The sequence below is a fragment of the Pseudonaja textilis genome, chromosome 2 (assembly GCF_049901715.1).
Source record: "Pseudonaja textilis isolate UNSWEBS1 chromosome 2, rPseTex1.2, whole genome shotgun sequence".
NCBI classification, from domain to species: domain Eukaryota; kingdom Metazoa; phylum Chordata; class Lepidosauria; order Squamata; family Elapidae; genus Pseudonaja; species Pseudonaja textilis.
Genome location: NC_141991.1, coordinates 64,162,773 through 64,189,673, shown reverse-complemented (window position 1 = coordinate 64,189,673; position 26,901 = coordinate 64,162,773). Strand labels below are relative to the sequence as shown.

Sequence of the window (26,901 nt, the reverse complement as noted above, 5' to 3'; positions counted from 1 at the left end):
CGATGCTCTCGCTTCCCCCAAGTGCTTGGCTTTCAGCTCCCCTGCGGTAGCCCGATCATTCGAGACGCATTACCTGAGCACGTAAAAAAGGATCCCGCCTAAGGTCTGGAGTAATCCGGGCGATCACCGGACAGCAGCACACAATGTCATAATTTTCCATCAGAATTGTAAGGAAAAGCAAAAAAACCCACAAACCCCAATATATTCTGCCCTTTCAGAGTTGAAACATCAATGATGACTTATGAAATGTTCGCTACTTTAAAGAAGAAAAGCAGATCTCAGTGGCAGGGTCACAAACTATAGCTCATGAGTGAACCAAGTGAAAAATGAGCCCGTTAATCCCTTGTCGACACCTAATTTTTCTTGTTTTGTACTGAATAAATAAAACAAGACCTCAATTTATGGCTCAGGATGTTGTGTGAACCTAAATAAGCATGGTCTGTTGAGTATGCTAAATGATAAATGTTTTAAACCTGTGGCTGAATTCACACATTAAGCCACAAAGTACATTATGGCGTCCTGTATTTATAGATCACACTGAGGCTTGGTATATTATGTAAACCAGAGTGTAATATGGTTGTTAGTTTTGGTATAATGTATGCCATTATAGTTCATAAGTTTATGATTCAAACTGTTGTGAAAATTATGGGGGGAAAACTATCTGGGTTTCTGACCAGGCTCAATTTATTATATTTCTGGTATGATAATGTTAGGAAAGATAGAAGGAAAGAGAAAAATGAGGATCACTCAGAGCAAAATTGATTATAGTAGCAGTACATGCATCACTGAAATATCTGAAAGGATCGGGTTGGGGACAGATTGTCTTGGAGAAAATCTGTGGATTTTCCACTACACACCTCCAGGAAATTCCTAACATGTTGTTGACAATTTTCTCCTTTAGAGTGTAAAGGAAGGAACAAGAACATCACCTCTTGTACTTCAAACTAAACCAAAGAAAATAGAATAGCAGGATCATTGTAAAAGGAAGGTGAAATGCTCTTTGATTGATGACTTGACTGATCTTGTGAAAACTAAAGCTGTATTAAACATGTTTCTTGGAATACAAAACAGTGGGATTCTGTGAACGCAGAACAGTGGTAAATAGGATTTCCATGGCAGGAACAGCAAATGGAAAAAAAGAGCTACATGGATATTGTTCCTTCTCAACTGTAATAGAAAAGGAGCTTTTCAAACAATTTTAGATGTGTGGGTTTTTTGTATGTGATGGTCTTTAAAAGAAGAGGTAGACTTTTTCACAGAAAAGCAACTTAACTTTTTTTTTTTAAAGATAATTTTATTGAAATAAGCCCAAGACATGTTCCTGCTTCAAGCCAGCACACCCTGTCTTCTTGTTGCAAAGTCAAGGTGCATAGTATCTAAATCGCCAATCTTACTTGGGCAACTGAAGCAAAGTGAAATTTCCAAGCAACTCTCTCCATTCCTTGCTGTTAGTAGTAATTGACGGTGGGAGGAGGGAATAGCGAATATTGGAATTTGAAAAGTTTCATAATTCCATTACAAAATTCTATCAACAAGCCAGCACCCAGGATTCGATGAAAACAGGCAGGTTTTGTTATCTGACCAGAAGCACTTTAACATTTCTTACATCATTCTATTTAAAGACAGATTGTCTCTCAGAGAAAATAATTGGCAATCATTGATTAAGGCAAACGGCTGCTATTCAGTTTTGCAGGGGAGGATCATTAAATCTGGCAAAGAGATGACTAATCTGGGGTTATGATATAATAGCTCATTTTTATATTAGAAATTTAAATCCTACACAGTGGAGGATGTAAATACCCTACACAAAATCCCCCAAGATGTGCTATGATGTTCTGATCTGTGTGATATATGCTATAGTAGGTTCTACTAGTAGGTTCTACTCCTGTGATATTAACTCCCTCATTACTTTTTATCTATATAGTTTTAGCTTTGGAGGATTAATATGCTAAGTAGCTCAGTTTCAAATTTTTCTCATTGGCAGCTGACCTCAGAGAATACATGTATTCAATTAAATAGAAAAAAATAACAGGAACAAATACAATTTAAAATAATGGAATATTGACAGAACTGTGTTTCCTACATTACTTCATTCAGTATTAACATTTCACAGGAACCTCCACAGTTGTGTACTGATTGTAATAAAGTCCTTCATTGGATATTTATAATTTACATGCTAGGTAAATTGGCCACAAAAAGCCACAAAATACAGTCACATCCATAAGAGAAAGTCACGTTGTGATTCATTTATCTTCTTGGCTTGCAGATCCAGGCATCTTCGTCCTCTTACATTAAAGCTGTTTGAAAACAAACTGAAAAGAAACAAAAGCAGAAGGTACAACGAATTGCTGGAGATGAGGCCAGGGTTTGGTACAGGTAGTCCTTGACTTATGACCACAATTAAGCCCAACGTTTTTGTTGCTAAGCAAGGGAGTTACGTGAATCACATCCCATTTTATGACTTTTTTTGCCACAATTGTTAAGCGAATCACTGCAGTTAAGTGAATCATGTGGTCATTAAGTGAATCTGATTTCTCCCATTGACTTTGCTGGTCAGAAGCCAGATGGGAAGGTTGCAAATGGTGAGCATGTGACCCAGGAGAGTGCAACTGTCATAAATACATGCCCAATTTTCACTCACACGTCCATTGAAATGTTGCAATGGTCATATGTCTGGGTCATAAGTTATTTTTTTCAGTCCTGTTGTAATTTCAAACAGTCACTAAATGAATGGTTGTAAGTTGAGGACTACCTATATGGATTGTCATGCCATCTCTAATTGGCCTTAATGGTACTTTAACCTATAGACTAAGTTTCATTCAATTTCATGAAGGAAAATTTGCTTTATACATTATGTCAAATGAGAATTTTGGAAAAAGGCTCATGGGTGGCAATGGTATATATATGTAGTTAGGAAGAATGAGGGAGCCTATATTCAGTGGCGGGATGCTGCTGGTTTAACAACCGGTTCGGTGACTGTGCACTTCGCAATGCCATTTTATTTCTTCCATTTTCACATTTTTAATTGGTGTGAACCTTTGTGACTAAGGGAACTAAGACTGTCTAGCCTAAGGAAGAAAAGGACTAGGGATATTATGACAGCAGTCTTCCAGTACTTGAAGGTACTGGAATTTATTCTCCAAAGCATCTGAGGGCAGGAAAAGAAATAATGGGTGGAAGATCATTAAAGAGAGATCCAACCTAGAACTAAGGAGAAATTTCCTGACAGAACAATTAATCAGTGGAAAGTTTTGCTCCCAGTAGTTATAGGAATTATGGGAGTTATGACTCCATCCCTGGAAGCATTCAACAAAACACTGGAAACCACTTATCTGGTATAGGATCTCCTGTCATGGGCAGGATAGATTCCCTCCATCATGATGTGTCCCTAATCCAGTCTTCTGATGATGTTCCCATTACCACTGTAACTGAGTCTCCCACTCTTTGGAATGCTCAATCGGGTACCACCCGATAACTGACACAAACACTCCACTAGGTCTCAGCACCTACAATTGCAGAATAATATTATCCAGTTCCCAGAAGGCAAGCCAAATGTTGTCTTCCAGCTTTATCAATACTCACTATAAAATAGTCAAGGTGGTGCAATTTTTCATCAAGTCTTGGATGAATGAGACAGAGTTCTTTCTGAAGGAGTTCTCTTGAAGATCTAAACTGTAAAGTCTGTGACTAGTTTTGAGAACAGCACAAAGCTCTTGGGAACAAGCATCTGTGAGGTAATTGCGAGCAAGACTGGCAAAGAGAAAATTAGAAACCACATTACAAGTTTGCTCCACCTTTTTTGATAACAAAATCAGAACACACACATATAAATTCATGTTTGTGTGTGTGAGAAACAGATTATTACAGATGATACTCTCCACCCCACCTCATTTTAACTAGTTATATTTGAATTAACCCTTGGCTGATGTGACAGAGTCTTCCTGGTCTGAATATCGCCCTATGCCTTAGACTTGATTCAGAAAATGTTACCACAGACACAAGCCAACGCCAACACTATCTAGCTTGTACCCTTAAGTGATAAATGCATGGTGTTAGTGTATATCAATTAAACTAAAAAAAAAAAATCACCTTGTCATTTATACTCACTGTGAAGCCAAACAGGCAGTTAATGTTATTGTTTCCCCTCCCAGGCTAAAATGTAGAGATCTCACAAAATATACACCCCCCCACACTGTCACATTGATGACGAGAATCATTGTTAAGTCCCAATTCATAAAAGTATTCAAAACATTTTCCCGGGAACCTATGAGAAAAAAAACAGTCCATCTCAGTTGCATGTGGTCACAACACTGAGGTCTGTACCAACATAGAACCATGTATAGAACAATCACATGTCATACATTACTAAATGAGGAAAAACCCATAATCTCCTGTGGACATTATGTGGTCAAAAAAGACTTGAAGATTCAGCATAAGAAATACCTAGCCTTCCTCATTAAGCTATGCTTCACCCAGCTCAAGAGGAACATTGGGGGAAAATTGTAAGCAGCAGAAAGCAAACATCCAAGCAAATAATTCCTTTACCTCAGTTGACTGAGGGCAGGCCTTCAGGTGTAGCCTGGAATTGAAGATGATCATTGATCTTTGTATGTTTTTTTAGTAGTTGGCTGCTGCTCTCTAGGAAAGGCTCATGCTATCCTCACCCCGCCTTGCTCTTCACTTTCACATTGATTAATTGGCTGTTCTGAACATTAGTTCTGAGTAACTAATGCCTAATTACTTACTTTAGAATTTCACCCAATTGGCTGCTAGTTATCAGGATGGATAAGGATACCCAATTATTCCAAGACAACATATGCACCCAACTTTTTAGATGTGCCTTTGCTCCCTTATTACTCACTTCAAATTAGCCAAATTACAACCCAGTTGCTTCAGAATGGTACAGAGAACATTCACTCCTGAGTCTCCAAGTTTGTTATCTCCAAACCTGCAACATGGTTAAAAAGAAGAAAGTGGATAATTGATGGAGCAATACTAGGGGATAGAATAGAAGACAAAAACTGGAAGAGATCACAAAGTATTAATTGAAGTTTAAAAAAATTATGGTATAAACTAGCTGTGATGGCCCCAGTGGTTATTGGCACATTATGAACCACACCAAAAAAATCTTAGGTAGCACTTTACAAAATCTGCACATTGACAAAATTTCCATCTGTCAATTACAAAAGGCCACACTGTTTGGATCTGCACATATATTATGCTGATATATTACAACATAGTTCTTCTTGGGAAGAACTCAATGAGTATGAAGGTCAACACCAGCTAAATAACTGTCAACTGTGATTTCACACTATTGTGTATATAATAATTCTATGGAATAAATCATGAATGATTCTTTCAAAATTTGTGCAAAGGCAGGATCAAAGCATGAAAGACTCTTTAAAAACTCAGCTTCAATTTAAATTTAAATTTGGAAACAGAAAGAATGGATCACTTACTCTAAAGTTGTACAGTTCTTAATTCCTGGAGCCAAAGCCTTGATGTGATGAGATTTCAACCTGCAGGTATTTAAGATAAGGGAATGATCCTCAATTGTACTATTTTGCAGACAAAATGCCAAAACTTTGCAGTCTAACACAGACAGCGTGTTGAAGGAAAGATCAATAATTTGGAAGTGATGCATCACACGCTTTGCAAATTCTGGCTCCTGGCTCTCAAACAAACAGTGAAAAAAATTTAGCAGGAAATAGTGTTGTTGATCAAGTTCCTTAGCAGCTACTTCTTCTGCTTTCTGTAATAAGAGAGGCTTTACAAGGTCAGAAGTTTTGCATTGTAGGGTTTGCTCAAAGAAGATGTGTGTCTTTTCATTTGTCAGGCCGAATATGAAACGTACAGTTAGTGCAAAATGTTGATTATCTGGCTTCTCCCATTCAACCAATACTCTATGCAAGTCGCCCAGAATGTGATCCACCTCTTTTGTTGACTCCGCTGGCAGTATATACCACATGGCAGCAAAAAACTCTTGAAAACAGAGATGGAAAAAACTGTAGAGACTGCGCCTGCCCAAACCTGTCTTGAAAGCTCTTTTCTCTAAAAAGAGGTCCTTAAGAGCTGAAACATCCAAGCAATGTTCCTTGAGATCCTGCTCTTCAAAGAGGACTTTTTGTTCCATTATGCCAGCTCTGGCCAAAGAACAAAGTTTTCTAAACTCATTTTGAGGGGAGGTTCTCCATCTGGGATTATCATGCTTAAGAAGAATATGAGAAAACTGCAAAAACACTTTTGTTGTGGTATCCAAGGTGCCTGCAATCTCACCTTCAGTTTCCAGTTCTATTTTAATCACAGAACAAATGATCCAGCACACCATTGGGATGAAGCAGATGGTGGACACCGCAACAGTATTTTCAATGAATCTCAGGGCAATATTAGCTTTCTTCTCCTCTTCAAAAAACTTGTAAAAAAACTCACGGCGACTTTTTTCTGAGAAGCCAACAATCTCCCTGAACCTGGGACACTTCAAGCAATCCTGCAGTCTCTCTAGAGCACCCGGCCTTGTGGTGATTAAGAGGAAGGACTCTGGCAAGAGTATCTTTCTCAGCAGGCTGTTTAAAATACTTTCCAAAGGCACCTTTAAATTAGGCTTCTCACACAAGTTACCTTCAGATTCTAAAAAGTGAGAAAGCTCATCAAAACCATCAATGATAAAGAGCAGTTTTTCAGGGTAGGCTAAGATTTCTTCCACTGGGGCATCTCTGTCCTGACACTGCTCAACAATAAGTTCAGCCAAGCTGGTGGCTTTTTCAGTGAAGTTCAATTCCCTGCAACGAATGCAAAATACATAATCAAAACTATCTGGATAGAGCTGCCCATTAGCCCAGTCCAGCATGATCTTCTGCACAGTCGTGCTTTTCCCAATCCCTGCAGGTCCTTGCAACACCACTGTTTTTGGAATTCCTGATTCATCAGGGTCAAATAAATCTTCAAGGTCGGTTGATAAATGATCGCTATTGGTTCTCAGGATTTCCAGATGCATCCTGCCAGTGGCAAGGAGTTCATGCTCCTTCTGCTTTTGGGGTTGATGCTTCTTGATAATAAGCAGCTCTGCATAGTATGAATTCAAAGGCATGCTTTCTCCACACAGACTGTTCCTTTCTTCTATATTTTTGCACTCTTCCTTCACGTATTTGGCATACTTTTTTTTGTAACCTAGGAAAGTACCAGAAAACAAAGAGAAGGCCCCATCATCTAGTATGATTGTTGTTCCTACCTAAGTGGTCTATCAAAAGAGATTCTCCATCTCACAGGATTTCTTCATAGCCATCTATATCATTCTTCCACAATTTAATACCTCCTAGCAAAGGCTACATTGACCAGGCACTGGGTTTATGAGAGTTGAATATTTCTAGAGGGCAACAGTTTTTACAGGTATTTGCCACTGATTCTTCCAACAATTTTTCGTGTTTGTTTGTTTTCTTCACATTGTCTAAAGCGATAGAGGAATCCTGAAGCAGATGTAATGCTTGTCTGTTATAATATTTCAGAATAGGCTGGGTGTATACAAATTCTAATTTTTGTTTTTTAAAATCTATCATATTCTAAATCTACCCTATGTTATAGAGCTTGTGTCATTCATCATATATAAAAGTAGACTTACTTAGACCCTAATATTTGTTAGCAATGTGGCAAAAATTAAGCTAGACCTGTTTTCCCTGGCACAAGTCTCTAAATTATCATTCCTTCGTTACTCCAATAGTATCACAGCCAATACCAATTTGGAACTAATTAACTAGTTATAGCTCTGAAATTTTTAGATTGCTTTTAGTTTTCTACTTGAAATATGTTTCAAGTGTCAAATTTTTATACACTCTTCTATAATGTCATAACTGTTCTCCCAAAATAAAGATAAAATTATGCATTTATTTTTGGGTTTATATACATTTATATAAATAATTGCAATGACTTATAATGAGATGTTCACATACCTTGAATTTGATCCTTGAGCTCTGTAAAGGAAACATAAAAGTTAATTAGCACTCTACTCTTTCTTTCCTTTCTCTTTCCGTTCCTTTCCTTCTTTCCTCCTTTCCTTCCTTCTTTTCTTTTCCTTTCCTTTCCTTTCCTTTCCTTTTTCTTTTCTTTCTCATTCTCAGCAGCAAATATGCCTAAATCAGCAGCAAATATACCTAATACTCCTGCCTACTAATTTCTTCACAACAACCCTGTGAGTGTCTATGGCTGAGAGTGACTGGTCCAAAGTCACTCAAGCAGCTTTCATGCCTAACGCAGTTCTAGAACTTACAGTTTCTTAGTTTTCTTGGCTTTGCATGGTAGGTGTGAGGAGCCAGAAAAGTAACATTTTAGTTAAGGTCTTATGAAAGAAAAAGGTGCAGTCACACGGCTTCCTTCACTCAAATGTATATTCTCTTAGTGCAGCTCCCTTAAGGTACAACTAACAGCTACAGAGAGATTGCCCATACTATAATACTCTTGCCCACTCTAGCTTGGGGTGTCAAACTCAAGGCCCAGGGGCCGTATCTGGTCCATGGGGTGCTTAGATCTGGCCCACAGGGCTGCCCTAGAAACAGCAACGGACCGGCCTACGGTGTCTCTGCCAGTGAAAATGGAGGCCTGTGTGCAGCCCCCCCGCCAGGCTTTGTTTTCAGCTGCAACAGCCTCCTTCCTCCCTCTGCCAATGAAAATGGAGCTGGGGGGGGGGCACACGTGGCCCTCCCTAGATCCGTTTTTACTAGCAGAGGGTGGCAGGAGGCCGTTGAGGCTGAAAACAGAGTTTGGGAGCTTGTTTTCACTGGCAGAGCACCTGACACGAGTGACATCAAGCTGGCCATACCCACCCTGTCCCCCAAGGTCAAACACAACCCTGATGTGGCCCTCAATGAAATCGAATTTACCACCCCTGCTCTAGATTGCAACTCTAATTATGTTTCAACACATCCATACCTTTGCTGAGATTGGAAGCATTTTTCTTGCAACCCATGTCTTCCAAGATAGTTATCATTAGCGTAGCAGCTTTCTCTTCATAGAACTCGACAAGGAGCTCCACCAGATCCAACCGGTCTGCATTTTCCAACCGACCACGTGGAATTTTCTTTCCCCGAGGAACTGCTACATCTCTCAGCTTAGACTTAAACATCTTAATGTCTCTTTCCTCAAGACGTTCTAAAGCATCTACAAGCAAGTCCTTCATCTTTCCTCCTTCAGTGTCCATTTTTAGGGAGATAGCCAGGCTACAAGCACCACATGTTTTAGAGGCCAGAAAATAACAAAGTAAATATTAGGATTCAGAAAGGATTTTATATAATCTTGACAGATGGGTGGAATAGAGGGATACCCAAATTACAACCTGTAGTGAAGAGGCATTTAACCACCCTGCATTCATTAATCGCCAACCATGTCTGAGTTTCAATTCATACTCAAACCAACCAGGGCCAGGCTTGGGATCATGAACGCAGTCTTGTCTTCTTTTAAAACAAGAGCAGAAAAAGAACTTGGGCTGATGCCACATTTAACCAGGCCTTTAGTTTGGTTTGGAGCAGTACAGGTAGTCCTCAACTTACAATCAAGTGACCATTCAAAGTTACAACGGCACTGAAAAAAATGGCTTTTGACCATTTCTCACACAACCATTGCAGCATCCCATAGTCACATGATCAAACTTTAAATGCTTGGCAACTGACTCCTATTTATGACCGTTGCACTGTCCCAAGGCCGTGTGATCATCTTTGGCGATCTTCCAACAAGCAAAGTCAGTGGAGAGGCCAGACTCCCTTAACAACTGTGTTACTAATTTAACAACTGCAATGATTCATTTAACAACTTTGGCAAGGAAGGTCCTAAAATGGGGCAAAACTCACTTAACAACTGTCTCACTTTGTAACAGAAATTTTGGACTCCATTGTGGGCATAAATTGAAGACTATCTGCACAGCAATCTGTACTATTCAAAACCATGGTGAAATCTCAGCTACAGAAAAATGCCAGAAAGTATTTTTGGTCTCTACGGCAGGAGGTACCTGACTTCTACCAGGTATTTGCTAACCATGTAAGAATGTGCTATATATGGTAGAAACAAGCAGGGTACATAGTCAGCTGGTGTTAACTTGAACAGTTCCGGATTTGGTCAGATACATTTTTGGAATTAAAAGTAGTAAAGTTAACTTTAGTCATGCCTCCTTTGTATAACTATTTACCTTCCCTCTATAAAATATCTAGCAGCACTACAATGGCTCCTTTGCTAGTTGTTTTCCCAATTTGCCCCCTTTTTCAGGTTTATCCTTTATATTTTCCAACAAAATACAGTCACTGTAGTTTTATCCCTTCACAGGCAACGTTCTGTCCTTTATGTCCAGGGATTAAAAACACACATTCAAGTTTCTAAATGCAATTATATTTTAGTTCCCATTTTACTTAAAGCTGCTTTGCCAATGGCATGTTTCCTCTTATTGTTAGTGGATCTGTGGAAATGATTACAGGTAGTCCTCAATGGACAAGCACAATTGAGCCCAAAATTTATGTTGTTGAAAATTTTGTTAAATGAGTTTTGCCCCGTTTTATGACTTTTCTTGCCACATTTGTTAAGTGAATCACTGCAGTTGTTAAATTAGTAACCTGATTAATAAGTGAATCTGGTTTCCCCATTGACTTGGCTTGTCAGAAGGTCGCAAGGGGATCCCATGATCCTGGGACACTGCAACCATCATAAACGTGAGTTGGTTGTCAAGCATACAGGGCTATGGTGGCACAGTGGTTAAAATGCAGGCCTGCAGGCTAAATGACTGCACACTCCAGGAGTTCGATCCTGACCAGCTCAAGGTTGACTCAGCCTTCTATCCTTCCAAAATCAGTAAAATGGGGACCCAGCCAATATGCTGACTCTGTTAACTGCTTAGAGCGGTGTGAGGGCTGTAAAGCCCTGTGAAGTGATGTATAGGTCTTATTGCTATTGCTATCCAAATGTGAATCACATGACCATGGGGATACTGCAGCGGTCAGAAGTGTGAACAATGGTCACAAGTTACTTTTTTCAGTGTCATAGTAACTTTGAACCGTCACTAAGCGAACTGCTATACATCGAGGACTAGCTGTACTAGCATTAGCTCCTCTATTGGTAAGCAACAACAGCCTTAAAAGTTTTTCAACAGAAAAAGTTGTAGAGCAGGGGTCTTCAAATTTGACAGCTTTAAGACTTGTGGACTTCAAAGCCCAGAATTCCTCTTCCAGTCATGTTAGCTCAGGAATTCTGGGCGTTGAAGTCCAACAAGTCTTAAACTTGCCAAGTTTGAAGACCCTTGTAGAGAAACTAGGTAAGAAAGGCAGTGATAAAACAAGATTGGGCAGCCCAGACCTTGCAAAACAGCTGGAAAGAATACCATTCTTCATCCCAGCCAACTTTGCCATAATACCGGTAAACGCAAACTTTATAGCTGCTACAGAGGTACGTTATGGCTTTGCAGCTTGGTCTCCCTGACTCGCTCCGTCGAAAAATCTCTCAATGGAGGCGGCAAAGGAGAGGCTTACCCACCAGCGCCAGGCCTTCCCCTCTGCCCCAGCGGCAAGAAACGAGCCTCTCCGCGGCCTTTCCCTTCCCTCCCTTGCTGGCGGCCATAGTTCTCGGGCGTTTTCTACAAAGGGAGCAGCAGCCACCATCCTCTGCGCCCCTGCTTTTATCTGAACTGCGTTTCGGATAAACACGGTCCCCTGCCGAAACAGACCGTGGGTCGCCGTCCCCCACCCGCCCCAGGGTCTGCCGAGCAGAGCTCCCGGTTTGCTTTGTCCAATTCTACGTAGGCTCGGGCAACTCCAAATGCCTCACCGGTCCGGGATGGCAACTGAAGAAAAGCGAACCAGCACAAATCAGAGCTGAAGAAGCTCCTTGGATGAAAAACAAAACGTATTCAAAGAAAAACCGGAAAGTCCAGTTGCCTCTTGAAAAAAGCACCTCTGGGAGAACTAGCGCAAAGCCAGCCAGATTTCCAATCCAGAGTCACTGTCCGATCATGGGAGTCGTCCTAGCATCCAAGAACGAAAATGAAAGTCTAAAGTCTGACAGGAAGGAGGAGAAGCTGAGGCAGAAAGCAACCATTTGGGGTTCGGCAGGCCCGAAAGGAGATTCCCCTCCCCCCCCTCAGCACTGCTCCACCAAAGGAGACATTTAGTTTGTTTTGAAGGCAAGGAAGCTAAACTTTAAAACCAATAAAATATGTGCACTGGCAGGGAACAAAGGGGATATATACAGTAGCATAATTGGGCACAAATTACAGACATTTTCCAGTGGGAATTGGTATGTGATACATCAGTGTTTCTCAACCTTGGTATTTTTTTTTTCTGTTATTGCTTCTGTTTGAATCCTCCTTATCATCCATTCTGTAATCGTTTGGGACAGCTGTGTCTGCTTGTTTTAATCTCCAAGACCATTCTTTGCATTGACCTCAGGAGTCTTCTTTGCTTGTGGTGATTTAAACCCTAGAAGACATCTTTTTAAAGTATAAATATTATACAAAACCACCTCGATTAATTCAGTCTCTAATTTCCCAGCTGTTCCAATCAGTGTTAAATTTTTCTTGATGATAGCTTGGAAGGCTGTTACCTTTCCAATTGTTAAATTTTGTATCTTAATCATAAGGCTACTTGCTAACAGAACCAGGTAATAAACTATACCACACACTTTCCAACTGAATTTAGGCTGATATAATATTATTCTTAAACTGGTCCAAGATTTCTCTGCTCCTTGTGGTTTCAAAATTGTGAGTTTGAAGGAAAATCTGCATTTTAAATTAACTCCCATTTTTATCAACAGTTCTGTTTAGAAACTTCCACATTTTTTGTAGTTTCATGTTTGGGGAAAAAAATCTTCTGAGTTTATTTTCTTCAACTTGCAGGCACCTTGAATAATTTTATCTCATACATTCATTAAGAAACTTGATAATAAGCATTCTCACCCTGTAAGTGGTTTGTGTCTTCCTCAATGTAGGTTCCTTGTCTCTCAAGAAGGGCTGCACTGGGATTTCCTACTTAACCCCATTCTAAAGACTTGAGTATTTCTGAAGCAATGTGTCCTGGTCTATTTGTGTGTGCCCATTGGACTTGGTTACCCAGTGATTCTTGCTGTATTGAGCTTGGAATCTGGACCTGTACAACAGAGGTGCTGTCTGAGGACCTGTTTGGAGGGTTTGAATACACACCTGTGGAATTCTTGCCCTGGGGAGTGGTGGTGGGGGAAGCACAGGAACCAAAAAATTTCCAAGATGTTACAAGAATTGTAATATAAAACAGCCATGAAATGTGAATGTGACAAATTTGGTACAAGGTTCTGTAGTACTCTATGACCATATCAAGTGCATGCATATTCTTCAATTAGTTAAAAAATGTTCAGATGTGTTAAGCAGAAGTGATTTTATTGTTGAACACAAATGGAAAAGACATCTCAAATTACATTAAAGAATACAAAATACTTAAAAAACTGAGTCATCCCTCCCTTGGCACATAATCTCCCTCAGCCCACCCCACCCTACACATACTGCACATTTATTCAAATAGATTACTTGGTATCTTGGAGCAGCAATAGCGAGCCGTAAGAGCCACACACCATGCATAGCCCTAACATCCTGATTCTCAAAAATAATTCATAGTAATAATCAGTGTTCCCAGAAATTAAAATTGTGTTCCATCAATATTTAATTGCTTTGAAGCCAGAGTTCTGTGTGTACATGGGACACAATAGGACAAGAACTGTGTGAATCTGCTTGTATAAAACCACATAATTAAACATGCTCTTGTACAATTTAGCCGTTTCAGCTGGAATCACCCAAAGTCTCTAAACGGAGGAGGCAGCTTCCCAAGGGGCAAAAATGAGTTAACTCCCATCCATGTTAAGTAATGAAGAAACCCGAAGTCTGATCATCAGCTTTCTAAACAGCTGCACTTTTTTTCTCTCCCTAGGTTGACTTCTTGCCAGTTTCACACTATGTCAATGTTTCACCCTTTGTTACCTGTCAAGGAAAAAAAAAAGTTTGCTTACATTGGAATATATCTGAGGAAACAGAAGTGACCTTATGTCTCCATCGGGAAGCAAGCAAAGTTTATATTTTAAGAAACATGAATAAAGCTTGGAAGCGAACATGACTTTAATTGTTTGGGTACTATATAAAAACTAATTCACTCAATGCTTTTAAGCCTACTAAGAAAGGCGTTTAGTCTTTAAAGGCAAGACTTTTCCCCAATAACAAAATCAAAAGTGTGTTGGGAATGGCGCCCTTGTGACTCAGGGTCAAGCTTACCCTCAAAAGCTCAGCCATCAAATGACTTTAGGCCACTGTCTCAGTGCAGCCTTTTATGGGGGGAAATGGGACAGAATATTATTTACATCTCCTTGAGCTCCTAAAAAAAGGCGAGATATAAAACTCACCAAGAAAGAAAACAATGGCTCAAAAAGGCAGCATCCACTAAACTCTTTTGACTATATATTCAGCCAGGAAATTATTTTATCAAACCCAGGAAAGTCACTTTACCGCATTTAAAAGAAACAAGCAGCCATGTCACGAGGCTGAAAACCGAGATTCCCCGTCCCCAAAAGACAAAAACCTCTGACTCACCCAGAGGCAGCCGGCCTGGGTGATTCTGCCCAACCCGCAGGTGCAGCGATCAGGCAACTTCAAGCCTCCCACCCCTCCCAAACGGGTGAGCCGGAGCCCGGGGATTTAAACTGGGGGAGGGAGCTAGAGGGGGGTTGCAACGGGGCCCACGGGAAGTAGTCGTTCGCCAACCGAGCTCCCCCGGCGGCTTCTGCCGGCGCGCAAGGGAGATGCCTTACCCGGGCCTCGATGTATTCGATCCGTCTCTCCAGCGCCGTCAACTTCTCATTGAGCGTGGCCAGGCGGGAGCGGCAGGACATATCTAGGAGGGCGAGGAGAGCGCCGTTAAGGCCGGACAGGGACCCGCTCCGCCCATCACCCCCGCCTGCAGTTGCCCCTGCAGAGGAGGGTCCGCCTCCGCCTCCCTCCCGCCGTCGCCCGCACCCACCGAAGGAATTGAGGAAGTCCGCGATCTTCTTAATGGAGCTGGTGATCAGTTCGATGTACTCGCGGTTCGCCCAGTCCTGGTGAATCTCGCGCTGGACCGGGTCTTCCTGGACCGACATGGCCGAGTCAGCTGGCAGAAGCTCCGCTTCCCCACCGATAAGCGAGGACGCCTGCGCGCGCACGACGCTCCCCGGCGCAGCCCCCTCCCTTTCCCATTTTTGAGCATGCGCGCCGCGGCTTCTACCTCCGCACCACTATTGGCTGCAACGGGCTGCCGGAGGAACTGAAACCCGGGAGTAGCTTGCAACGCTGACCTCACAAGCTGGGCGCGTCTGCTGCGGGCTCTGGCTTTGATTCTCAGGTCCCTTCGTTCGCGTTGGGATAGATGGTTCTTTAGTTTTTGTGTGAAATTTTTATGATGCAACCTATAACAGATTTGAGTTGCAAAAAGACGGGAGGCCACGAGACCTTTGCACTCTTTGGTCACGATTCTTCCCCCCACGTTGGTTATTCCGACTTTCCTTGGGAGTTCAAAACATCACACACACCCCATCTTATTTCCGAGATAGCCCTGTGAGATCAGCTCGGTCAGCCTACATCCGACTGTGACATCTCAAGACAAAGTCTTCAAATGGAACTAAAAGGAGGAGTGTCTTTGTAGCAGTACATTGATTCAAGAAACCATATTGGATGCTATAGGAATCACTAAATTTCACTGTGCTTGATTGTTGCAAGTTTGCTTCATATGTGATTAAAAAACATGAATGGAAATCAGCTTTTGCTTTTATAAAAAAAGATATTCTATTATAAGATTATATAAACCCAGCATTATTTTAATGTCCTAATCCCCAATTTTTATATTCTGTTTGAGATCACAAATGTAAATGTCTGTCTTTCACTTGAGACATTTGATACCAACAAATGTCAGCTTAAAGGTATCTCCTATTTTATATCCAACCACATGAATTATTAAATAGGATTGGAATCATTTCCTGACACAATTGTTAAATGCAGGTAAGCTTTCCTAAGAAAGTTATATTGATTGTGACACTTCAAGTAAAACTTGTACTTTTTTGCTTATGGGGGATGGTACGGAGATGCAAAAAAAAAAAAGACATAGAAAAAAAGTGCTCAATACAGTATATTCATTTTCAAAGTAGTTCTAAGAGTTGATTATTAAAAGACAAATAATACTTTCATTAACTCATCCAATTTATTTTAATACTGTCTGGATACAAATTATAAATTTCTTGGGATATAGATATAAATTCCAATACTCTAAGCCCAAAAATTTCATCCAGAATTATAGCACGTTCTAATCAGAGCTGTCTTCATCACTAACATTGGTGTCCCCTCTAGCTTCAGCCTCTGAATCTTCCTTTTCCTGAGGAGGGGAAAATGCCAAATGTTTAAACAACGAAGACTTGGGAATATAAGTCATAAATTCTCCATTCCTAGACAAACAGACTAGACGTCATGCTTAATCTTAATTCTTTACACCTCTATTAATTTTAATTCTTTACATTTCAATGAACTGGGTATTTTACTCATATTTTAAAATTAGACCAATGGGAACTGATTTAAGACCAATAAAAATAATCCAAGCAATAAAATAATCATGCTTGCACCATAACTTAGAAATGGAATTGTGTAGCCATATTACCAGGATTAGTCTTATTTCTGTAAATGAAAGATTTGATTCATATAAAGGTGGACCAAACCCTCCACCCATCTTCTGAAGGGTAAAAATTGAGTAATCCTTGCAAAACCCTTATTCATTTGAGCTTGATTTTTCAGCACTGCCTTATGAAATGTCACAGAATAAAACATGACAATATCTGTCTGGATAAGAAGAGTAAATTGTAAAGGTCTAACTCAGAAAAAAAATGTTGCTAAAATGTCAATGGTCAGATTTTTAGTGGTTCTGTGTTTTTACAGATTAACAATTCTGACACACAGTATATTTAGCAGTGGTAACCTAACTAAAACAGAGGAGAGCTGGAATTCAATTGCCATTCCATGTTTGTTACTTTTTAAAACAGGGTAGGATTGTTGCCATTTTTCATAAATTTAAGAAAGGAATAGTTTGTAATATCTTACATATCCTTGTATTAATTATTTTCCTTATATTGCCCACTACTTCTAAAGCCAGCATCTTTTGGGAAAAATCATTCTGGTCTTTTTCAAAAGCAAAGTATAGAGCCATCGCCATAAGTAAGTAATCTGCCTCTAGATGAATACCTCTCCAGGATCCATTCGAGAGGGTGTAGGCATCTCTGTCTCTTCTGCTTCGGTTACTTGTGATGCTTGTGAAAGGATCTCTTCTCCCTAGAATAGATTAAATGAGTATGTGATTCCAAAAAGAATACCGGAATCTCTAACAAGGTGAATAGGGCTTGAGCATAGGCTGCCATTCCTATAATGTACAACGCAAGGAAAATACAGTAATTGATCATCAAGGAATTGCAATACCATATTGTGTGGGCTATGCTGTATATTGGTGAAATGAATCCCAGAGCATGCTAAAGGAGACAATGAATATGGACTGACATTTTGCTAGCAATGAATTGGAAGTTAGTTCATAGAAATTTATCAATATGTTAGTTCACTGATGAGCTGAGGCTATTTTAGAATTTGTCTTCATGCCAATGGCTTTTATATCTGAGAAGTTTCAAGATGTTAACTACAATGCAAAGAAGTTAATTGCTCGACATCCTTATCAGACAAAACCTCAGTGGTAGAGAAGGAAAATCAGTTCCCATGCCTATTTCCTCTGTGGCTGTGGTCAGGCAATCCTGATCTTGAAAATCACTAAAAGGAGAATGGAATACCAGGATAGGAAAAAGCAGGGAAATCTATGTAGTTGTTAAGTTAGTCACACAGTTGTTAAGTGAATCTGGCTTCCCCATTGACCTTTATTTATTTAGAAAATTTATATAGCCACCCACTGGATCGCAACGATTCTTTGCTTGTCAGAAGGTCGCCAAAGTTGATCACATGACCATAATAAATATGAGTCAGCTGCCAAGCATCTGGATTTTTATCATGTGACTATGGGGATGTTTCAAATCGTAAGTGTGAAAAATAGTCATGTCACTTTTTTTCAGTGTTGTAACTTTAAACAGTCACTAAATGAACAGATCTAAGCCTAGGACTACCTGTATGAATCAAAGCTGCCCTCCCTAGGTAAACTCATTGTACAATATCTGCACTTCTTGCTCCCATTGGCATTATGTAATGAGCCAAATAGACCTCTTGGGCAGGAGACTCTGTTGTTATTTCCCTAGATATCAAGACCACAGGCACATTTAAAAAAAATGAAATGGCGGCAAAGTATGCCAAGAAAAAAAAAAGAGAGAAGAGTAAGATGACATAGAGCATCTTGAGAGGCAAAAAGGTGGGAGATTTGTGATTGGCCACACTCATCATCACAGGCATTTTGTGAAAGTGCCCGTAATATTTTGTACTGGCTCCAAAAGTTCAATTCTGATATTGGAAAGCTCAGTTGAAAATATTTTTAGTAAATAATATTTGAACTATATTCTAATGGTACCTGTCCGTCACTAAGATCAATAGTTAAATAGTTAGTGTAATTCCCCCATCCTCAAAAAAGCTTCTCTTTTGAATGTGCACTTTCAATGGATTCGTTTCTGAAAAATATTTTTACTGGAAGACAGAAGCAGTTTCAGGTCATCCCTATGGAAATATGATCTATTATTCAATTTGTAGCAAATGAGCCACTGTTTACTGAACAAACAAGCCAGAGAAGAAGAAAGATGTAATGATATCTTCTGTCCCTTCTATGGAAGCCCCAGTTCAGTGTAACAATTACATTTTGTATAGCAATTCTATTTTAAGTTTGGCATTTCTTTTATATATCAAAATTTGCTCAGTAAATTCATTTTAATGTCATCTGCTATAAACAACATTTTACACATTCGAATGATTCCCTGAAGCTTACTTCCAAATCATATGCATCAGATCCAATAATTAATTTTCAAGTTTTTCCAAATAATAATGGCCAATGAACATGCGTGAAACTGAATGAACGAGCCATTCATGATACACACCGACTTACCTGCAAGTCCCTATTTTTGAGGATGCCCACCCAGAAAGCCTCCTGACAATGATTGAGAGCCAGCATTGCTTTCACTCGGTAAACAAATAGCTCGAGCGACTTCTTTAGGAGAGGTACATGACTGGTGAGACCTGTGTCTTGATGAATCTACATGGGTAAGAAATGCAAACTAAGAAAGAGCCATTCATGTTTTTCTAATTCTTTATTGCACAAATCAATATTTTATGAATGCACTAGATGGCCTTTGACATATTTCCTTGGTGCCCTTTGCATTTTTCTTGGAGGAATGCTTTCTCTATTGCTAATTAGAGAATGTAAAAAAAATCACAATAATTATATTTTAATAAAGTATTTATAACAACAGAACCAGCAAGATTAAGATGCAGATTAACCACAGTTTTACAGTACATTAGCCTAAACAATCTTACCCTTGTTCTCATTATTATACATGACCAGGAACTGGGGATTTCCTAACAATATTTTTTTCACTGCTCCATTACAAAGGATGAATAAAATACTAAAAGTGTGCTAACTTGCTAGAAATAGAGAAAGTAAAATAACAAGAGTTCACTAGCACTGCAGTTGAACTTTTTGTTACCTTGGAGTGGCCGCAAATATGATGAAGTTGTCTGGTGCTCAGTTGCAAGGTTTTCAACAAACTCTGCACATCCTCCTACAAACCCAAAGAAGTCCATTTGGAAACTTGTGCAAAATGGCTACCTATTTGAAATCTTGTTTTGTAGAGGTATATTTGTGGCAGACCGAGGATGGTTTGAGGTCTCAGTTACTGAGATTTGAAAATCATAGTTTATGGATTAGCATATCCATTGAATAAAATATATTGAAGCATTGAGAACTTTCACAACGTACATGACACAAAAGGCAGACATGTCATTAAATTAATATGGGTTGAATTTGCTTACTACTTTCATAAGAGACCTTCAGCAAATAAACTGGACTATGAAGTAAAGAAAAACACTCCCAATAATAATAATTCATGTGGCAATACCAGGGGATAGTAGAATGGAAGGCAAAAAATGGAGGTGGTCAAAATATCAAGATCTGAAAACTGAAGTTGAAAGATTATAGCATAAACCTGCCATGGTGGTTCTGATGGTTATTGGCACAGGTGCCATATTAAAAACCCTTGGTTGTTGGCACTTTGTCAACAGTATTGACAAATTTTTCATCTGTTAATTACAAGTGACCTCACTTCTTGAATTCCACACATATACTATGCTGATACATTATGACATCCTAGGTTCTTAGGAAGAACTTGATATGAAAGTTTAACTCCATCTAAAGAATTGGCAGCTATGATTGCACATGTGTGAAATCCATGTTGGGAACATAATAATTTAATAAATTGATGTGCCATCTTGTACCAGCAACTCTGGGCAATTTACAGTAGTTAGAAATGTTTCATGGCAAAAATATCAAAAAGTAAAAGGGAAGAAAATGTCATCAATCATCCTTGTTAAAAAAAAAACCAGCAGTGGCAAGCCAGCAGTGAATTCAAGAATTAAAGTTAACTTGTGGTCACCTTTTCCTTTTTAAAGTTAGCCGTGTGTGTGTGTGTGTGTGTGTGTCAATTTTTGACTCCTGGCAACTGAATGGACTAGTCCCTGCATTTTTCTTGGCAAACTTTTTGTTTGCCCTTGCCTGTTTCTTTGGGCTGAGCGAGTAACTGACCTAAGATCACCGAGCTGGCTTTGTTCGAAAGGCAGAACTAGAACTCAGTTTTCCCATCTAGCCCCATGCCTTTATCATTGCACCAAACTGGTTCTTTTACAAAAACGTATTTATTTTATAGTTTCAGTTTATATGGCTGCCCATTTGTACTCAATGCTGATGGCTAAAATAAGTCAACTCTCTCTCTCTCTCTCTCTCTCTCTCACACACACACACACACACACACAATATCAGAAATATCTAATATGTACATGTAAAAAAAACAGGATGCAGTACTCATTTAATAAGATTATTAGGTTATTACCTAACAACCTATGATTGTTTTGAGAATTGTCAGATTTTCAAGAAAAATTGTTGTTTCAATGTTCTTACCGTTCAGTTTTATAGTTACTCAATTATGCTAATTTCTCCACATTTTTCTGCAGTAGGTCACTGCACTACAGACTTGAAAAGAACAGATACGAGCAGTCAATCAAGGAACAGCCCCACCCCTAACACCTTACCCTGTGCTTTTTAAAACTGTAGTCCAAGAGAGGCATGCCAGACTTCAAAAATGTCTCTATAAACAGACGACCATACTAGGTAAACAAAAACACACAAATGTCAGCAAATGTGGCCAATTCTCCCAAACAAGGGTAAGTGTTTTTACCTTGGGTCATAAGTCACAACATTCAAGCATTATGCTTGCTTAAATTTTAAATGATCTAATTTCTTATTAAGCTGGTTATCAACATCAAATTTATTTAAATGAACTCTTCTTCAGCAAATCCAAGATGTGTACCAGCAATGTTGGAAAATACTATTTTTTTGAGGTGCAGAAAATTGTATTAGTTTCCTAATGTCACTTCTAGACCTTCTCATCATTCCAACTAGTTACTCCCTTCACAGACTGACACAGAAACTAGATATTTAGGATGGAAGCCATTATATGCAAATAGAAGTCCACTTATGCAATCGGAATTTTATCTTCTCTCCCCTCTCCCGCATACCTACTAATATCCTCCTCTACCTTCTGGAGTGAATTTTCAATGTCCACAAAGCAGCAAAAGCAAAGGGACCATCATTTTACCTTCTCATTTTGCTGACAGAAGGGATTTACTAAAGCCCACCCAAAATTTACATTGTAGTCAGCAGTTTTCTTTTCTTCAATCTTTGTACAATCAGATGATATACATTAGAGTGGTTGTGTGAATAGGTTCAGATGCTGGGCAGTAGTTTCAAGCAGTGATATGTAAACTCCTTGTACATGTAGCCCGAAGTTCACATAATCAGTGTCTACTATTAAATAATCTGTGCTGCCTCCTCTTTTTCATAAATATAGGAAGTCCTTATTTATTGACTGCCTTAGAAAGCGACTGTTTGCAATTATGACACTGATAAAAAATAACTTTGTGACCAATGCCTGCATCTACAACTTTCTGAACATCTTTCTCTGTCACAAGTTTGCCATTACAGCACCGTGTTATCCTGCCCCTGCCCCTGGTTCTTTCTTTTTCCACCCCTCAAAGAGGGCAGAGATTGCCTAAACAATCTCTTCCTAAGTTTTTTTTCTCCACAGTGCTAAAAAGGTCCTTAAAAAGAGCTACTGGCAAGTTAACAAATTCAATTTTGTGGCCATAATTGATTAGAATATCAACTGTCTGAAACTGGCAAAACTCTAATCAATTTCACACTAAAGGCTTTTGTTTTTGCTCCTAAGGAAAACTTAAGTAAAGTCCTAAGCATAGTCATGGCCCCCTGATTTTTTAATTATCAAATGGCACACTTAATCACCGAGTCCCCAAAAGAGGACTATATGTATTGATAGGAATAAAGTATAGAGTCAAATGGACTTCTCAGAATGGAAGCTTTGGGAAATACTAAACTGGCTGCAGCACTGAAGAGTTCATTTTGAGGAATGGCAAAATTAGACAATATTTACTTTACAAGAAAACCATATTAGGTTGGAAGCCATCTGAAATATATGTCACTTAAAATATGCATTCTATGTAGACCCACCCACCAATAAAAATAGTGCATGACAACCAAACCAGAAACAAGCAGACCAGAAGGCAGAGTCACAATGCTTTCCTCTCAACACTAGCTATGATCCTCTGTCTCTGAAGTCTACTTTCTCCTTGGGGAATAGGTTGCTATGAAAGGTTATACCAAAAACGAAAGTGAAATGTAGAAAATGTGGACATCTCTACATAGAGCAGATGTATATGGGAGGAACCTGATATAATACTTTAAACTTTCCTGAATTTCCCTCTTATCACATGATTCTCACTGACCTTCAAGCAAACACTGAGTACAGGACGACTGTCAAATACCTGTTTGGAGAAAGGGGAAAAAAAAGTTCTTTTTAAATATAACATATTAAAAGATAATATATTACCTATAATAAAATAATATAATGCTAGTTAAAAAATCCAACTACTACTGCGGAACGTGAATAGTACATATCACCACATTCCTTCCTTAGTATCACATTGATACTACAGCATTTATGTGAAAGAAAGATGTCTGTTTATATATTTAATAAGCTGCCCATCTCACATACATGACTCTGAGCAGCTAACATTTAAAACAGAGCAAAACAATAAAAACAACAGAATAGCCTGTCAAATAACAGCTGAGAACACTCATAAATACTCAAACAAGAAAACGGGCTCCCACATACTATTAGTGTATAATTATCATATTAAAAGTTACCCTAACTGCCGTATAGCATAATTTAAGGTAATTTTTGTTTACCTTAAATTTTAGCACAGAATTTTTGTTTACTCTAAATCTTATTTGAAAATGCAATCCCCACTGTAACATGACAAAGGCTGCCAAACCCCACTGATACCAAAACTGTAAATATCCCATATACAAACAAATATTTGCATGTGATATATTGACAATGGTGACAGGAGGGAGGGAGGGAGAGAGGAAGGCAACAAGCCAAATATTTCTTCAAAATTGGGAATGTTATGTTTGTTAGACAATAGTAAAGAAAGAAAATGACTACTTCAATGGAAATAGATTAAAAAAAATAATGGAAATTTTATAAAGGCAAAGAACATGGATAGTTTTAAAGATATGCGAAGTAACTCCAGTTGTCTAACCTGAAAGTCAGCAATATGATCCTTCCAGGATAATCACATTCATATCACAAAGGGCGTTCACTCACACATATTCCAATGAATATATAAATGCATATGATTAAAATATCTTACAACATCTAAATCTTGCAAGACCTATGTTCTTTCTGCACATGATCTGCCTTGCTGAAACAAGATACATCAGAATACTTCTTGTAAGAGTAATGTATTCAGGATAAAAAGAAAGTTTCAACACAGTTCAGCAGGTCCACAAAATCAAGTAATTGTATAGCCATCTAGAGATGGGTGGTGTATAAAATTAATAATAAATTAAAAATATTTAAATCTGAGTAATCTATATCAACAAACAAAATGCCATCATGATTTCATATACAAGAAACACTAATGTGAATGTTACTCACCTTGACCAAATTAACAAGGATGTGGAAATCACGCACAGCCAGGTTCCAGTGTAACAACTTCTCTAATTGGATCTATGGAATGCAGATAAACGACATTAATTGGGTATCATCCTGTAACTGTTTAAGACAGAAAGGATTATTGCAACTCACATGACCCATTCATGGAAATACTAACTTTTATCTCTCAATTTCATACGGATGTATTTTTTTAATTTCATGTTCCTACTACAAGGCTACATTCAATTTCTAATTTTTTCTTAATTAAAGAAAGTTGATAATTTGCTCATTAAATCCAGATTTGTTCCCCACCACCACAAGCAAAATTTTAGAGTGCAAATATAACCTTCTATTCTTATTACCTCTATTCTTCTTAACAACACCTTTGTGATCCATGGAACCTACTAATATGCAAACTTGGGTTGTTAGATTAAGGCTGCAAATGTGTACATACCTAGCCTGGAATAACAGGATTACAATAAACAAGTGTGAATGGTGTTGAAGCGTTAGATAACTCAAATTTAATGCTAAAACCTATACAGACTTGTTGTGCAGTTTTAGCTTTTAACAACTTCTATATAAAATATAAACTATCTGTAAAGTGCATCAGAGAGGGGATTTTGTGGGCTTTCACGCTTCCTTTTTTCTGATATTGATGCAGGATGATCAGATTTGCTTCCATTGTCAACAGTAAAACCTGGATTTATTGGAACCTCCCCTTCCCATACACATAGTTCAAAGAATGAATGCAAAAGACAAAATGTGCATTTGGAAATTCCCTGGAAATAATGGCCAAGTCTATTGAATCCAATGTAGTTCAGATGAGTCACATATATTTAAAAGTAATTTACATTAATTATATGCTAAATACAGACTTACATTAGGTACATGAATCTATGCCTCAACACAACACAAATGATATACATTTCATCATACACATTATGACATCATTTCAAAAATGATATAAATTGACTAAGTGATGTAAACTGTCAGGAAATCTGATTTTAAAGACATTGGGGAGCAATGTACCCTGCCCTGCAAATGGTTTTAGTGAGATTTTACCATAACGATTTGTTAATTCTAAATTCTACAACCATGCAGAAATCATAATATAGGCAGGACTCCAAGTTACATTTCCTGACATCTCACTTTTTCATGCACAAAATTGTATACTAGGTTTGCTTATATGGGGCAGAACTTTCACCTATCCAGTGATCTTTATTTATTGAAGACTGCTGACTAAAGACAAGTATGTTTGAGGCTGGGGAGAAACCAGCTGTTCCCTGATACAAATGGTTGTTATAGAAATGTACCCCAGCTGCCTTCAGATACAGATAATCAGAGTTGGAAAGGACCTTGTAGGTCATCTAGTCCAACCTCCCACCCAAGCGGGAGAGCCTACACCATTTCTGACAAATGGCAGTCCAATCTCTTCTTGAAGGTCTCAAGTGATGGCACTCCCACAACTTCTGAGGGCAAGCTGTTCCATTGGTTGATTGTTCTCACTGAACATTTTTTAAAATCCTGCTTTTTTGTCAAGTATCCGTTAATTTGGAAAGGTGGGAAGAAGAAACATTAGTTTAAGCTCCTGAGAAGTCAGTCCCTGGAAAAATCAACGGTTGTGGGTTGTAGTTACAGATAAGAATTCCATAGTATCTGTCTGGCCAATTTGTTCTGGCAGGGTGGGGTACTCCAGGTTCCATCAATTAAACAATGCCACCTATTGAGTGTTGTAATTCCCAACAAGTACCTCCAAGTTAAAATCCAGTCATTATGTGTGACAATACACAAATACTAGTGCTACATATGTTCCTTGTAAATAAAAATTCAGGTAGGTGTTTTCTGTCTCAATAATCTCTATGAAACACATCAAAAGAATATATATTCTTTACCTGAATGATGACATATTCATAACAATGCAAGTTCTAGTTCATGACATTACCTCACTTGAATCTGATGATTTTCCAGCAGATATGCTTCTTACTGAAGTCTCTAATTTAGTCAACATCACCCGGAAATAAATGGGAAAAGTCTGTCTGGTTAAAAAAAAAAGGGGTGACAAAATATAAAATATATTCATTATACTTACCATTATATTACTACTTTCTGATTCATATGTAGTACCTATCTTTCAAACAAGATTTATTCTGGAGAACTGTCCAGTGAGGGGGGGAAACCCTCTTAAACTAGTTGTTATAAAAAATACAAAAAGCAGCCCAAAATAAAAATGAAATCATGTGGGTATCATTCAAAGTAAGAACACTGAATCCAAACCAAGGAAGCAAAATGAAGCTAAGTGACCTAAGGAAATGCACTAAATTCAGGGGGTGGGATCTGACCGGTGTAACTACTGATTCGGTGATTTACGATTTGCACACGCATGCATATGAATTGTCAGCTTACTGCCTGGACAGCTGAGCAGCACTGCCGGCAGATGCGCAGCGGTTGGAAAAGCACTTTTTTCCTGCTTTTTCAACCACAGCTGTGCCACGCAAAGCAGCTGAGGTTGAAAAAGCAGGAAATAAAGGTCAGGTAAGAGCCCAGGCGGGTGGGTGGGCCAAAACAGCAGCAGACATAGAACTGGTTCTATGTCTGCTGTTCTTTAGAGCTACCGGTTCTACAGAGCCAGACAGAACCGGTAGAATCCCA

The 26,901-nt window shown here is 38.8% G+C and overlaps 3 protein-coding genes across 6 annotated transcripts in view; all 3 read right to left on the bottom strand.

Annotated features, from left to right (window-relative positions):
• Nucleotides 1-1,273: 1,273 nt before the first annotated feature.
• LOC113454454 (NACHT, LRR and PYD domains-containing protein 3-like) lies at nucleotides 1,274-12,007 on the bottom strand. Of its 3 annotated transcripts, none has more exons than XR_015741678.1 (7): nucleotides 11,791-12,003; nucleotides 8,920-9,206; nucleotides 7,944-7,964; nucleotides 5,460-7,167; nucleotides 4,546-4,948; nucleotides 3,583-3,750; nucleotides 1,274-2,312 (listed from the first exon to the last, which is right to left on the bottom strand). XR_015741678.1 is itself a non-coding variant. In XM_026725828.2 (7 exons), exons 2-7 carry the CDS (start codon nucleotides 9,185-9,187, stop codon nucleotides 2,213-2,215), a joined length of 2,352 nt encoding a protein of 783 aa, XP_026581613.2. In that variant the 5' UTR covers nucleotides 9,188-9,206; nucleotides 11,791-12,007; the 3' UTR covers nucleotides 1,274-2,212. The 3 variants fall into 3 exon arrangements, 2 of the variants coding, with proteins under 2 accessions (XP_026581613.2, XP_087780243.1); XM_026725828.2 differs by having other exon boundaries at nucleotides 4,862-4,948; nucleotides 11,791-12,007; XM_087924117.1 differs by having other exon boundaries at nucleotides 4,862-4,948; nucleotides 11,762-11,880.
• A 1,346-nt stretch (nucleotides 12,008-13,353) lies between these two features.
• BRK1 (BRICK1 subunit of SCAR/WAVE actin nucleating complex) lies at nucleotides 13,354-15,191 on the bottom strand. The gene is made up of 3 exons (XM_026725817.2): nucleotides 14,997-15,191; nucleotides 14,788-14,870; nucleotides 13,354-13,966 (listed from the first exon to the last, which is right to left on the bottom strand). The coding sequence occupies exons 1-3, from the start codon at nucleotides 15,112-15,114 to the stop codon at nucleotides 13,940-13,942; spliced, it is 228 nt and encodes a 75-aa protein (XP_026581602.1). The 5' UTR covers nucleotides 15,115-15,191; the 3' UTR covers nucleotides 13,354-13,939.
• Nucleotides 15,192-16,191: 1,000 nt separating this feature from the next.
• Nucleotides 16,192-26,901, bottom strand: part of FANCD2 (FA complementation group D2) — a 49,771-nt gene continuing 39,061 nt past the window's right edge. The window contains exons 29-36 of one of the 2 annotated variants that reach the window (XM_026721493.2): nucleotides 26,195-26,288; nucleotides 24,256-24,327; nucleotides 23,039-23,077; nucleotides 21,269-21,343; nucleotides 19,672-19,746; nucleotides 19,074-19,220; nucleotides 17,237-17,323; nucleotides 16,192-16,379 (exon numbers count right to left, since the gene is read on the bottom strand). In XM_026721493.2, coding sequence (XP_026577278.2) covers nucleotides 16,311-16,379; nucleotides 17,237-17,323; nucleotides 19,074-19,220; nucleotides 19,672-19,746; nucleotides 21,269-21,343; nucleotides 23,039-23,077; nucleotides 24,256-24,327; nucleotides 26,195-26,288 — 658 coding nt within the window. In that variant the 3' untranslated portion in view covers nucleotides 16,192-16,310. Of the gene's footprint in view, nucleotides 16,380-17,236; nucleotides 17,324-19,052; nucleotides 19,221-19,671; nucleotides 19,747-21,268; nucleotides 21,344-23,038; nucleotides 23,078-24,255; nucleotides 24,328-26,194; nucleotides 26,289-26,901 lie in introns of those variants that run through there. The other variant, XM_087924114.1, reaches the window with a different exon arrangement.

Coding starts and splice junctions, on each gene's coding strand:
- LOC113454454 (XM_026725828.2), bottom strand. CDS start 9,187: ATGGACACTGAAGGAGGAAAGATGAAGGACTTGCTTGTAGATGCTTTA. Junction 7,965..8,919: donor TGCTTCCAATCTCAGCAAAG/GTATGGATGTGT, acceptor TTTCCTTTACAG/AGCTCAAGGATCAAATTCAA. Junction 2,313..3,582: donor ACCACCTTGACTATTTTATA/GTGAGTATTGAT, acceptor GTTTCTTTTCAG/TTTGTTTTCAAACAGCTTTA.
- BRK1 (XM_026725817.2), bottom strand. CDS start 15,114: ATGTCGGTCCAGGAAGACCCGGTCCAGCGCGAGATTCACCAGGACTGG. Junction 14,871..14,996: donor GGACTTCCTCAATTCCTTCG/GTGGGTGCGGGC, acceptor TCGCCCTCCTAG/ATATGTCCTGCCGCTCCCGC. Junction 13,967..14,787: donor TCGAATACATCGAGGCCCGG/GTAAGGCATCTC, acceptor TTTCCTTGACAG/GTAACAAAGGGTGAAACATT.